Source organism: Phytophthora sojae, assembly GCF_000149755.1.
Source record: "Phytophthora sojae unplaced genomic scaffold PHYSOscaffold_14, whole genome shotgun sequence".
Lineage (NCBI taxonomy): Eukaryota > Oomycota > Peronosporomycetes > Peronosporales > Peronosporaceae > Phytophthora > Phytophthora sojae.
Window position 1 is genome coordinate 876,140 of NW_009258128.1, and position 12,928 is coordinate 889,067.

General features: G+C 57.5%; 5 protein-coding genes across 5 annotated transcripts; 3 read left to right on the top strand and 2 right to left on the bottom strand.

The window, feature by feature from the left end:
* Nucleotides 1-690: 690 nt before the first annotated feature.
* PHYSODRAFT_566097 (hypothetical protein) lies at nt 691-3,492 on the top strand (the record flags this gene model as incomplete). Its single annotated transcript, XM_009539954.1, has 1 exon — nt 691-3,492. One exon carries the CDS (start codon nt 691-693, stop codon nt 3,376-3,378), a length of 2,688 nt encoding a protein of 895 aa, XP_009538249.1. The 3' UTR covers nt 3,379-3,492.
* Nucleotides 3,493-4,261: 769 nt separating this feature from the next.
* On the bottom strand, nt 4,262-6,876 carry PHYSODRAFT_566100 (hypothetical protein). Its single transcript, XM_009539955.1, has one exon. The coding sequence runs from the start codon at nt 6,810-6,812 to the stop codon at nt 4,452-4,454; it is 2,361 nt and encodes a 786-aa protein (XP_009538250.1). The 5' UTR covers nt 6,813-6,876; the 3' UTR covers nt 4,262-4,451.
* Nucleotides 6,877-7,596: 720 nt separating this feature from the next.
* On the bottom strand, nt 7,597-7,962 carry PHYSODRAFT_307316 (hypothetical protein; the record flags this gene model as incomplete). The annotated part of the gene is made up of 1 exon (XM_009539956.1): nt 7,597-7,962. One exon carries the CDS (start codon nt 7,960-7,962, stop codon nt 7,597-7,599), a length of 366 nt encoding a protein of 121 aa, XP_009538251.1.
* Nucleotides 7,963-8,679: 717 nt separating this feature from the next.
* On the top strand, nt 8,680-10,274 carry PHYSODRAFT_246597 (hypothetical protein; the record flags this gene model as incomplete). Its single annotated transcript, XM_009539957.1, has 2 exons — nt 8,680-8,776; nt 8,824-10,274. The coding sequence occupies 2 exons, from the start codon at nt 8,680-8,682 to the stop codon at nt 10,272-10,274; spliced, it is 1,548 nt and encodes a 515-aa protein (XP_009538252.1).
* Nucleotides 10,275-10,875: 601 nt separating this feature from the next.
* On the top strand, nt 10,876-12,462 carry PHYSODRAFT_319793 (hypothetical protein; the record flags this gene model as incomplete). Its single annotated transcript, XM_009539958.1, has 1 exon — nt 10,876-12,462. The coding sequence occupies one exon, from the start codon at nt 10,876-10,878 to the stop codon at nt 12,460-12,462; it is 1,587 nt and encodes a 528-aa protein (XP_009538253.1).
* Between the last annotated feature and the right edge of the window lie 466 nt (nt 12,463-12,928).

Below are 12,928 nucleotides of genomic sequence, written 5' to 3' on the forward strand. Positions count from 1 at the left end.
GAAGGAATTGCCAGCGATCTTCCGTCGGCCGCATGACAGGGAAGGTAATGCACCGCAACGCCGGCTGTGTGTCCCCCTATCATGCACGCTTTGCATTAATCACTTGAAGTGCGCGATTAACCCGGCGGTGTATCTCGCATAGAGCTCTGCGCATGGCGGGCAGTGCGCATTGCATCAGCATCAGGGATGCGAGCTAAACAGAGAGAGTCGGAAGGGCCCTTTACCTGCGGTCTGCTCGGGGATGGACGTTTGAAGGACGTCCATCTTCCTCATTCAGCAGCAAAGACGCCGGACTCGACCACCATCAGAATCCAGTCGTCATGGGCACATGTAAACGCCGCCAGGGACACCCTGACGTTCAGATGCGTGTGCAGGTTGTTAACGCCAGGGTATTCGTGGCGGTCTGGGGCTTATTTGAGACTTTGTGGTGCCAACAACGAGTCGTTTTGGCACCACCACAAGTCTCAACTGTTGTCAACGACTCGACGAGCGTGGGTTACTTCAATGTTAGGATGTGTAGCAGCACCTGCGTTTCTGAGCAGAAAGGTGAGGTGCTTCTCTGCCGACTCAGTAATTCGCGGTGGCGGGGCAGTGCAGGTCGCAATTCTGAATTAGCTCAGACCAAGTCAAGTCAACGTGTTGTGGTTGACTGCAGCCAACGCCGGTCGTTTCGCACACGTCCAGCCAGCCATGCCGTCGTTGCTGTGGCATCTATCGCTACTGCTGCTGCTGGTTCAAGCTGCTGCGGCCAGCGACGATGACGCCACGGTGCCCTTCAACTCGTGGAACAACACGGTGGACACGCTGCAGTACGCGCTGGCCTTCATCGTCGTGCTCGTGGCCGCGCACCCGCTCGGCCTCTACTTTCCCAGGCTCTTCAAGCTGCCGCTGATCACGGGCTACTTGGTCATCGGCATCATCGCCGGGCCGTTCGTGGCCAACCTGCTGCCCAAAGGGCTCGTGGACATGCTGTCCAGCTACGTGAGTGCGCTGGCGCTGTCCTTCATCTCGTTCCAAGCGGGCCAGGAGATCTACCTGCCGGAGCTGAGGCCGCAGCTCAAGCAGATCTTCGCGCTGCTGAGCGTGCTGTACGTGACGGCCATGGTGATCCTCACCACGGTGCACCTGCTGGCCAACAACGCCTTCTTCTACGACGACTTCATCACCAACTGCCAGCTGGGGATCGCGCTCATGTTCGGCTCCATCTCGGTGCTCGGGTCGCCAGCCACCGTCATGGCCATCAAGATCGAGCTCAACAGCGTCGGACCGTTTACGAACCTCATGCTGGGGGCCACGATGACTGCGGAATTCGTGGTGCTCGTGTCCTTCTCCATTTCAAGAATTGTGTGCTCCATCTACTGCGCGGACCTGGAGGTTTCTATGGGGAATCTGCTCTTCACGCTGTCGATCGTCGTCTCGAACCTCGTACTCGGCGCGATCATCGGCCTGATCATCATCCTGATCTTCCAGATCCCCGGCAGCACGGCGGACGAGCACCTGGATCTGCATGACCCGGAGTCGATCACGGCGTCGAACTTCAGTCAAAAGCTCGACCTGGAAGGCTCTCAGGACCCGGACAGGATGCCGCACCCGCACAATGCGTACGTGGAGGAGACGGACCACGAACGGAGGCGCTTAAGACGACATGCCTTCTGGACCACGAGGATGTCGCTGTACGTCAAGGGCTTCCTCTGGCTCACGCTGGGCTACGTGTTCTACATCTCGACTACGACCATCAGCGAGGCGACTGTGGCGTCTTATGGACTGTCCTGGGAGGTCAAGTTTGAGCCGCTGCTCGTGCTGATGGTCGCTTCGTGCCTCGCTGGCCACAACTCACTCATTCGCCACGACATGCACGTGATCCTCGATACCGTGGCACCCTACATGTTCCTGCCTTTCTTCGTGATGACCGGAGCGGCTTTGAAGTTGGACAAGGTGGTGGACGCGATCCCGCTCATGAGCCTGTACGTTTGTCTGCGCTTCGTGGCGATCTTCATCGCCTGCTACTTGGGCGGACGGTTCCTGCTGAAGCTTACGCCGAGGCAGTACAACAATCTCTGGCTGACCATGACCCCGCAGGCCGGTGTGGCTCTGGGTTTGGCCAACGAGGTGAAGGCGCTGAGTACGGACCCGTGGGCGGGTGAATTCGCGGCGACTATCGTGGCAGCTGTGGTGGTGAACCAGATCGTCGGCCCTGTACTCTGCGCTATTGGACTCAGTCGTGCTGGCGAGAGTATGTACGACCGAGTGGCCGAGCCTCAACCTATCGAAGACGGAGCTGATGTCTCGGACAGCGAGAGCAGCGTCAATGGTGGCCGAAGTCTCCATCGAACAAGAAGTCGGCTGTCCAGCAGCAACATTACACAGGGTAACGGCGACCCGCGCACGTTGCTACCATTCTACAAGGTCAAGAGTGCTGTGGTCATCGGAGAGGACGAAGTGGCGTTTGAGATCGCGCTCGAGCTGTCACTGTATGGAGCTCAAGTCAACGTTCCCCTGTTAGACAAGGAACAAGCGGACAAGTGGCATACTATCAACAAAACCATTTTGTCACGGTCAGCCAAGGGTGAGCTGATCCAGTACAAGAACAAGGTGCGAGAACGCGAGAACGACGAGCACGTGCAAGGAATGTCGTCGGCTGACGTGTTGATCTTCACTGGAGACGGCATGCGTACGCTTGAGCACGTCCGCACGATGAAGGCTCTTCTAGGAGAAGAACACCCTCGCATGATCGCAGTCATTCCCGACTGCACTTTCAGCAAGGACCTGAAGGAGCTGGGGGTCCTCATCATCCAACCTGCGATCGCGCTGGCGAATATCGCGACGCGCATGGCGCTGCTGGACCAGAAGCTGGCCAAGTCCCTCTCGCAGGAGATCAGCACCACGAGCGACTTCGCCACCGCCGCGTACTTCATGAACCGCGACTCGATCCACTCGCTGTCCGAAATGCGTCTCGAAGGTCGTCGTCTGGCGCTCGGCAGGAGTGTCGTCAACCACCACTCCGTCAACTACGACCGCCTGGCCGAGGCCCTCGCCGCCGAAAACCTCCCGATGCCGCCGCCACCGTCGCGTGTGTCCATGTTCGGTACCTCCGCAGCTGGATTCGACCCGTTCGCGAGACGCGGTGACGGCATGTCGGCCTACGAGCACTTCGTGGTGCAGGACGAACCTGATGCAAACGACGAGACGGTCTTCAACGCGCAGTTCGTGCAGCGTTCGCCTCGCCTGGGCGTCTTCCCCTCGCCACAAGGCAGCAACCCGTACTCGTTCGTACGCTCTCGGTCGTCTCGGAACTCTGGAGGTGGCCGTCCTCGCTTGAACTCGGCCACCGGCAGCGTGCACCGGGGACTCCCGCGCACGTACTCGGATCTCGTGTAGCATTGGCACTTCAAGCCAGAAAAGTTTTATCTTATCGATCTTTGCTCATTATCAGGCAAAACTTGTTCCGCAGCGAAAGAAGCTGCTAGAGACTGATAGGACACTATCGTTAGCAAAAAATTACAACTCGAAACTGATGACAGACATCGAATACAGTCAAAGTCTATTCATTAATTAACCATTATACACTGCTACAGGCCATCGAGCAGACCAAAGCTTTATATCAATAATCGTGGTTGAAGTCTGCATCGACCTTGGTTCATTTATCCAGACGCGTGGCCTCCGTGCTGAGTAACATTAAAGTGCAGTTCCACTGCTTACGATCGGTCTGTCTCGAAGTTATGCTAATCTTCAAGCCCCAGTCACGCCGATCCCCTCTCACAACGCATGGATCGGGTCTCAAAGCCTTGTTCATTCTCCTATTTTCTCTCCAGCGAGCACAAGCACCACCTCCACCTGAATCGAGACCAACGCTCAATGAAGACAGTCGCTGCGTTAATGTCCTTGGGCTTGGCGACTTCGGCGTTGGCCACGCCGTCCTGGCACGACCTCGCCATCACCGCCCCTCGCTACGGACGATACCTTAAACGCACGACCTCCAACGAACCGTTCTTCTGGCAGGCCGACACTGCCTGGGAGCTCGTCCACAAGCTGAACAAGACGTCCATCGACTTTTACCTCAAGACGCGCGCCGAGCAGGGCTACAACGCGGTCCAGACCGTCGTGATCTCGGAGAATAACGGGACAACGCATAATGGTCTTTCAGTAAATATACTGACAGCTCGTGTAGCTCTTGGATTTCATCGTACCAGGGCATGTTGCCATGTTGCCAACGACACCACTCCATGTAAACTGACATGCATAGCTAAGACAACGCAGGCAGGCACCAGCAAGCAGGAGTCACATTTGAACCGTAGAAATATAAGGAATAAAGCGCTAACGTCCGAGCTGTACACGTTCCAGCAGTCTGGTCGCTGTTCATCGCGTTCGCGCTCTTTGTTGCCGCGGGCGAAGATATCCTAGTGTGAAGCTTAGCAATCAGCTCCACATCGCTCTAGCGACTACAGTCGGCTTCAATGTGCGGTAGGCGTGACGCCGACCGATGCCAGGACCTCCTCGTAGCTCTTGCCGGCTTCAAGTTCCTTCTCCAGCTCAATGAGCTTGCCCACGCCGTCGATCATCGTCTGTACAAGCTCGACCTCGGACTTGCCGATGCGCGCCTTGTTGGAGATATCCCACATGCCACCAACCGCGGCCGAGTGCTCACCTGCCGAGCCTCGTGGCTGCAAACCAAGCGGTGCACACACCGCCTCAAGAGCGTGAGGGTCCGCCCCCAGCTTCTCCAGCTTAACGAACATACTCGCGCGCAGTCCCGTGCCCAGGTTGGACGGACACGTGCCAATGAAGCCCAGGTGGTCGTTGTGCATGAAGCCGTAGCCGTTGGCCTTGATACTTTCCTCCACAGCGCCAACCGCCTTGACCCAGCGCGCGAACACCTCGACGATGTTTCCGTCGCTCTGCATCGAAATGACTCGCATGTGGTCTTCCTCGTTACACCAGACCAGGAATGTCTTCTGGTCGTTGTGGAAGATGCCACGTCCACTCGGCCAGTCGCGCGCAGCTCCAGCGCCGGTTAGAAGAGTGCCGCCTCCAGGCTTCTGGAACAAGAAGTGATCCTTCTGGAGCTGGTCCTCCTCCTCCTTCGTCATGTTGCTCAGCGGGTAGTACTTTCCCTTAAGCTCGTCGGTCAGCGTGGCCAAACCAGTTGCAATGAGGTTCTCCACCTCAAGGCGCTCAGCACGCGTCGTTCCAGGCGGTAGACTGAGTCCACGGATATTGCGTCCAGCGCGGACACGCGTCGACTGCACGTAGGCGTTGTCAATCTTCTCGGCGTTCACCAGCTTGGACACATCCATGTCGGTGTGGTGCTTGTCGTCAGGCTTGAAGCCGTGCCAGCCCTCGATGACCGGGTCGTACAGCTCCTTGAACACCTCATAGCACTCCTCGTCGCCTGCGACAACACCAACGCCGAGGTGGGCGTTATCAATACCCGTCTGGATAGCCATGTCCAGGGTGTAGCCCTTGCTGGAGTGCTTGCCCTTCAACTTGTCGTACAACTCCTTGGTCAGATGCTTGGCCATCAAACTGCGGTGCTTGGGAGTAAACACGGGGTAGTTGTCCTCTTCCGACGGGAGCACAGCAGTACTCGTCGATGAAGCAACAAGAGGAGCACCGGCGTCAATTACCACGGGAGCGGCAGGTTCCGTGGGGATGAGCGCGTCGATGGACTCGCCCGCCACCAACTTCTGCTCCATGGCAATGAGCAGCGTGATGCCATTCACCATGGTCTGCACCAACTCGGCCTCCGAGTGGCCGATGCGTTGCTTGTTGCTCACGTCGTACACACCTCCAACGGAGGCCGAGTGCTCACCTGCAGTTCCTCTCGGCTGCAGGTGCAGCAGGGAGCAAATCTTCTCGAAGCGAGCGACATCCTCCGTCAACTTGGGCAGCTTGACCATGACACTGGCCCTCAACCCCGTGCCCAAGTTAGATGGGCACGTGCCGATGAAGCCCAAGTGCTCGTTGTACATGAACTCCTTGCCCTTGCCCTTGATGCTCTCCTCCACGCTCTTAATGGCACGGCAGAAGCGCTCGAACACGGCGCCGACGTCACCTCCGTCCTGCATGGAGATGACACGCATGTGGTCCTCCTCGTTGCACCAGACCAAAAAGGTCTTCTCGTTGTTGTGGAAGATGCCGCGGGCCGCGGGCCAGTCGCGCGCGGCGCCTGCAGCTTCCAGCAGAGTGCCACCGCCGGGCTTCTGGAACAGGAAGTGGTCCGTGATGAGCTGCTGCTCGTCCTCGGGCGACATCTCCGACAGCTTGTAGAACTTGCCCGCGAGGTCTCCGCTCATGTCTCCGAGCGCGGACTGCAGCAGGTTCATGACGTCCTTGCGGTGCGCGCGGGACGTGGCCGGCGGCAGCGGCATCCCGCGGATGTTGCGGCCCGCGCGGATGCGAGTGGAGATGATGAACTCGTCCGGCAGCTTGGCGTTCGTCACGTGGGACGGGTCCATGTCGCACTTGTGCTTGTCGTCGGGCTTGTAGCCGTGCCAGCCCTCGATCACGGGGTCGAACAGCGGCTTGAAGAGCTCGTAGCACTCCTCGTCGCCGGCGGTCACGCCCACGCCCAGGTGCGGGTTGTCCACGCCCGTCTGGATGGCGCGGTCCAGCGTGTAGCCCGTGGACGTCTTGAGCTCCTTGAGCTGCGCGTAGACCTCGCGCGTCAGGTGCTTGGACATGAGCGAGCGGTGCGCCGGCGTGAACTGCGGGAAGCCCGTGATCTTGGCGTCCGTCAGCTGCGCCGACGAGAGCTTCTGCGCCAGCTTGTTGGGCGACACGGCGGGCGGCGCGGCGGCGGCGTCTTCGGCCATGGTTGCAGCGAGCGGAGAGACTTCAGGAGGTCGATAGAGAGAGGGAGGCGCGGCGTGCGGCTTGGGGCTCCGACTGCGGAATGAACGGCGCTGCCTGCTGGCTGGGGGGTTTGCTAGAAGATCGCAATGCTCGATGTGCGTGTCGAAATGATTGCCGCGAAGTATACTGAACCCAAGTCAAGCATGGATAGGCTCTGCAGGACGCGAAGGGCCGCGGCCGTTCAGGATTTCTATAGATGGCTACAGTTGGTGTGCCCCACACATCTGTCTTCAACTTACCTTGCATTTGTGGCTACTTATAGATAGAAGGCATTGAGTTTATTATACCTGCTGGGGTGCTGGCGTCAGGATAATAAGGTTGCGTTTTCCTGTTCTGGCGCGGTCCACGCCACTCTGGTCGCCCAGCAATAGAGGAGCCAATTTCGGCTTACGACTGCAGAGTTGCGAAGCACGTGGACGGACTCGGAAACCTAAAATAATGTCCTGCAAGTTATCGTTGGTGAATGGCCTCGAAGATCTGAGCTCTCGCCGACAAGATTCCTGTAGCGGTGCATAATGGTAAGTGAATAGACTTCGACTTGTCCAATGGGCAGAGTCTGGAGTACGGTGTCCTAATAAGTTTAGAGTGCTATTTTTCGTTAAAGACATTCTAGCAGCTTCTTTCGCTGCGGAACCAGATTTGCCTGATGATGAGTAAAGATCGATAAGGTTAAAGTTTTCTGGCTTGAAGTGCCAATGCTACACGAGATCCGAGTACGTCGGTGCACGCTGCCGGTGGCCGAGTTCAAGCGAGGTCAGCCACCTCCCGAGTTCCGAGACGACCGAGAGCGTACGAACGAGTACGGGTTGCTGCCTTATGGCGAGGAGAAGACGCCCAGGCGAGGCGAACGCAGCATGAACTGCGCGTTGAAGACCGTCTCGTCGTTTGCAATGGGCTCAACCTGCACCACAAGTGCTCGTAGGCCGACATGCTGTCTCCGCGTCTCGCGAACCGGTCGAAGCCAGCTGCGGAGGTACCACACGCGAAGGCGGTGGCGGCATCGGGAAGTCCGAGGTCGAACTTGTACAGACGATGATCGATGGCGTGGGCAAGCACTTGAACTGGAGAGGGGACTTGAAGCCGGCAAGAGCTACGAGGAGGTCCTGACATCGGTCGGCATCACGCCTACCACACATTGAGGCCGACTGTAGTCGCTAGAGCGATGCAGAGCTGATTGCTAAGCTTCTCACTCATTTGTAGCGCCTTAGCCCGCGACTTCGGACAGCTACAAAGAGCGTGGATGCTGTTGAACAGCGACCAGATTGCTGGAACGTGTACAGCTCGGAGGTTAGCGCTTTATTGCTTATTCTGTATTTCCACGGTTCGAATATGACTCCTGCCTTTGCTTCAGCTATGCTTTGCCATTCTGCATGGAGTGGTGCCATTGCCAGCGTATGCACTCTTTGTGGTACGAAAACGCAAGAACTTTTCAGTGAAATGCTGCTGGGCTTTTCATGTGGGTAAATTTGCAGGAAACCCTATGGCGCTTATTGAAGGGGTAACGCAACACAAGATGAACAAGCAGACCAAGGCTTTGTCAACCACCTTGGCGAGATCGTGGTTGAAGTCTGCTTCTGAGCTCGGTTAAGCTTGGTCCATTTATCCAAGCAGGTCACCTACGTGCTGAGTAACAGCAAGCTGCAGTTCCACTGCTTACTATCGGACTATCGGCCCTCCTCGAAGTTTATGCTAAGCCGATTATGCCTATGATAGTAGCGTGATCCCCACTCGCAACCCACGGATCGGGTCTCAAACTCCTTCTCATTCTCCTATTTTCTCTCCAGCGAGCACAAGCACCACCTCTTCCTGAATCAAGACCAACGATCCATGAAGGCAGTCGCTGCGTTAATGTCCTTGGGCTTGGCGACTTCGGCGTTGGCCACTCCGTCCTGGCACGACCTCGCCATCACCGCCCCTCGCTACGGTCGATACCTTAAACGCACGGCCTCCAACGAGCCGTTCTTCTGGCAGGCCGACACTGCCTGGGAGCTCGTCCACAAGCTGAACAAGACGTCCATCGATCCATCGACTTTTACCTCAAGACGCGCGCCGAGCAGGGCTACAACGCGGTCCAGACCGTCGTGATCTCGGAGAATAACGGGACAACGCGCCCCAATTTCTACGGCGACCTCCCGTTCAACGACTCGGACACGACCAAGCCCAATGAAGCGTACTTTGAGCTGGTGGACTGGACCGTGGACCTCGCTGCGAGTTACGGCATCTTGATGGTGCTTGTTCCTGCTTGGGGCAACTGGATCAGCGGTGGGTGGCACGGCACCGAGGAGCCTCTTTTCAACGATTTAACCGCGTATGACTGGGGCAAGTTCATTGGCGACCGGTACCCCGGAGTCCCGAAGATCCTCGGAGGTGACACCAACTGCCTCTGGGCACGGAATCTGATGGCCTCGAGCATTTCGTACGCTTCTAGCCCCGATGTGGACCCTGCCACGCTCGTGGGGACGATCGAGGACACGACCCACCTCTGGACCAGCATGCGCTCGGGCTTGAAAGATGGCGAAGAAGCTCAAGGTTACGAGCCTGTGATCCTCTTCCACCCGACGGCGGGACGAATCGCCAGGCCGCTGAGCACTCCGGAGGCGTTGGGTCACCTGATGCTGCCGAAGGAGGAGGACCGCGTGTCCATTGACGCGGTGCAGTCGGGCCATGCCACGCCTGAGTCGCTTGGTGCGTTTACTCCCTTTGAAGCGAGAGACTCGACCAAGAACTACGAGCTCATCGCTGCCATGAGAGACGGCTTCACCGGCCCAGTGCTTGACCTCGAAAACCACTACGAAGGCGCGCACTACAACTTCGACCCGAACTATCCGATCTGGAACTCGTCCGAGGTGCGCACGGGTCTCTACAACGCAGTTTACAGCGGAGCCGCAGGCTTCACCTACGGCGCCAACAGCGTCTGGCAGATGTATGAGCCGCGCTCCGATCTGCTCCGCGACAGCGACTACTACGCTCCTTCGGTGAACCAGAATGTGTCGGGCTCTTGGCGCCGCGATATCTTCTTCGAAGGAGCCACACAGATCCAGTACGTCACCAAACCGCTGCAGAACCGCACGATTGAAGAACTCGAGCTGCTTCAACCCGCTCGCCACCTTCTCTCCAGTCCCCGCGGATACTCGGACGTAGCGGTCAACGCGTTCGAGAGCACCAGATTCATTTCCGTGTTGGCATCGGGAACCCACGACCGCTACTACGTGTACACGGGGCACGGTGACTCGTTTAGCCTCGAACTGGGCAACGGATCGGAACGCTCGGGTGTTGCACGCTGGTTCTCCCCTCGCGACGGGCAGTACTACGCAGACTCTATGGTGACCGTCGCTGCCAATGGCGATGACGCGCGTGTGGACTTCACTCCACCTTCGGGCGAAGGTGTCGACAACGATTGGGTCCTGGTCCTGGAGTTTTAGGCACCTGAGCGTTTGGCAAACTTGGTAACATGAATGCTAAGCTGCTGATGGTTTCGTATCTAGCTTTAACCTCATCAAAATATTGAAAAACGCCCCTCATCTTTGTCGATATGGCCCCAAGTAGTCGAAACGTGAAAACATGGCCACAACAAGAAGGAATTCAGTACATGTAGGGTCATTCCCGTCCCCAGCAAACAGACCAAGTTGACGTGAACGAGTTGAACCTGGTGGCCCGTGCCACTTCAACCACGAATCCTCCCCGCCATCAACAATTCTGATTGCCCTCGGACAAAGGTGCAACTCACCTGACGTGTTTCTGCATAGTCACCTCGAGCTGCGTTATCCCACCGCCACTGTAGCAATTCTTTCGTGAAGAGAAGACGGGCGGTAATTCGCGCATCTTTCACCAGTTTGCAGTTCGCCATGCACGTACTTCAAGGCAGTGGGTCATGTGTGGCGGGCGACCCTCCTTGACCTTCCCCATCTGATCCAGGCCGTCGACGGCGCTTGTTACTCTACCATGACCGAGTCTTATCAAAGGAAGTGACGACAAATTGACCTCATTCTCCGATTTGCTTTGGGCCACACAACCGGGATTCCCATGAAGGTTTTAACTGCAATCGCCGGCGCCGCGTCACTGGCCAGCTTCGCCTTGGCAGAGCCGTCTTGGCACAACCTTACCATCACGGCCCCGCAGTACGGGCGCTACCTGTACCGTACCGAATCCGAGGAGCCGTTCTTCTGGAAGGCCGACACCGCGTGGGAGCTCACGCACCGCCTGAACAAGACGTCCATCGACTTCTACCTCAAGACCCGCGCCGAGCAAGGCTACAATGTGGTGCTGTCCGTCGTGCTTTCTGCTTACAACGGCACCACGCGCCCCAATTTCTACGGCGACCTCCCGTTCAACAACGGGGACACGACGCAGTTCAATGAGTCGTACTTCGAGCTCATTGACTGGACCGTGGACCTCGCTGCAAGCTACGGCATCTTGATGGCGCTGGTGCCTGCGTGGGGCAACTGGATCAGTGGCGCCTGGCACGGCACCAAGGAGTCACTCTTCAACGACTCGACTGCGTACGAGTGGGGCAAGTACGTCGGCGAGCGGTACCCGGGGCTACCGAAGATACTTGGAGGCGACACCAACTGCTTCTGGGTGCGCAACACGACTGCGGCCATGATATCGTATGCTGAGAGCCCGACGGTGGACCCTGCTACGCTGCTGGGGCCTGTGGAAGATACCACTCATCTTTGGCTGAGCATGCGCTCTGGCGTCAAGGACGCGGAGAGCGCGCAAGGCTACGAGCCCGTGATTCTCTTCCACCCCACTGCCGGTAACATCGATAGACCGGTGCAGACCCCTGAAGCCTACGGTCACCTTCAATTCCCCAAGGAAGAGGACCGTGTGTCCATTGACGCGGTTCAATCGGGCCACGCCACACCGGAGGCGCTCGGCGGGTTCACTCCTTACAAGACCTGGGACTCGACGAAGAATTACGAGCTGATTGCGGCAATGCGCGACGGATTCACGGGCCCAGTACTGGACCTGGAGAACCACTACGAAGGAGCTCATGACAACCTGGATGCCAGTGTTGCGATGATCTGGAACGCGTCGCAGGTCCGCACGGGCCTATACAACAATGTGTACGCTGGAGCTGCAGGCTTCACCTATGGTGCTAACAGCGTGTGGCAGATGTACGAGCCCGCGGTCAACCTGCTCCGCGAAAGCGACTATTACTCGCCATCGTCGGGTGAAAATGCTTCGAGTTCGTGGAGGAAGGACCTCTTCTTTGAGGCGGGCCAACAAGCTCAATACGTGACTAAGCCCCTGCAGAACCTCTCCGTCGCTCAACTGGAGCAGCTTGAACCTGCACGTCAACTGCTCGCAAGCCCCAGCGGATACACCGACGTCGCTGTGAACGCATTTGGCAGCACGCGATTCATTTCCGTGCTGGCGTCCGAGACGCGCGACCGCTTCTACGTCTACACTGGCCATGGCGACTCGTTTAGCCTTGAGCTCGGCAACGGGTCGGAGCGCTCGGGAACGGCTCGCTGGTTCTCCCCGCGCGATGGCGAATTCCACTCGGACTCGACCGTGAACGTCCCTGCCAACGCCACTCATGTGGACTTCACGCCTCCGTCGGGAGGCACTGTGGACGACGACTGGCTCCTTGTGCTGGAGTTCTAACTCTATGCAGTTAGTTGCTCAAGCTAGTCATTGCTCGGCGCGAAGTGCTTAATGTGAAATCGATCATTGTGCGAGCTTTGCGCTACAAATAATGTGATGTTACTGTACTAGTGGCCTTGGTGTAAGGCAAAACTCACATAGATGATGGCGCCGTGGGCTCGCTGAATACCCCCAGGGAGCTGCGAGTGCGTCAACTTCAACCGAGCAGCCGAATCACAAGCGTGGTGTACATAGTGCTCTCACTGTTCGTAGCTGTGGGCCACGGACATCTCAAAAAATGGAAGAACTGGCAAGGGAACAGGTGCGCGCAACAACTGTGTGGAAGGTTTTATAGTCCTCGCCATTGCTACCGTTTAGCTGTCTGTCCAGTTCCACTGGTGTTATCTCCGGAAAAGCACAAAGTAGACGGCAACTCGCCTGACTTCCAGCCATTTAGGGCTGCAAAAACGCGAGTGTGGCGATATAT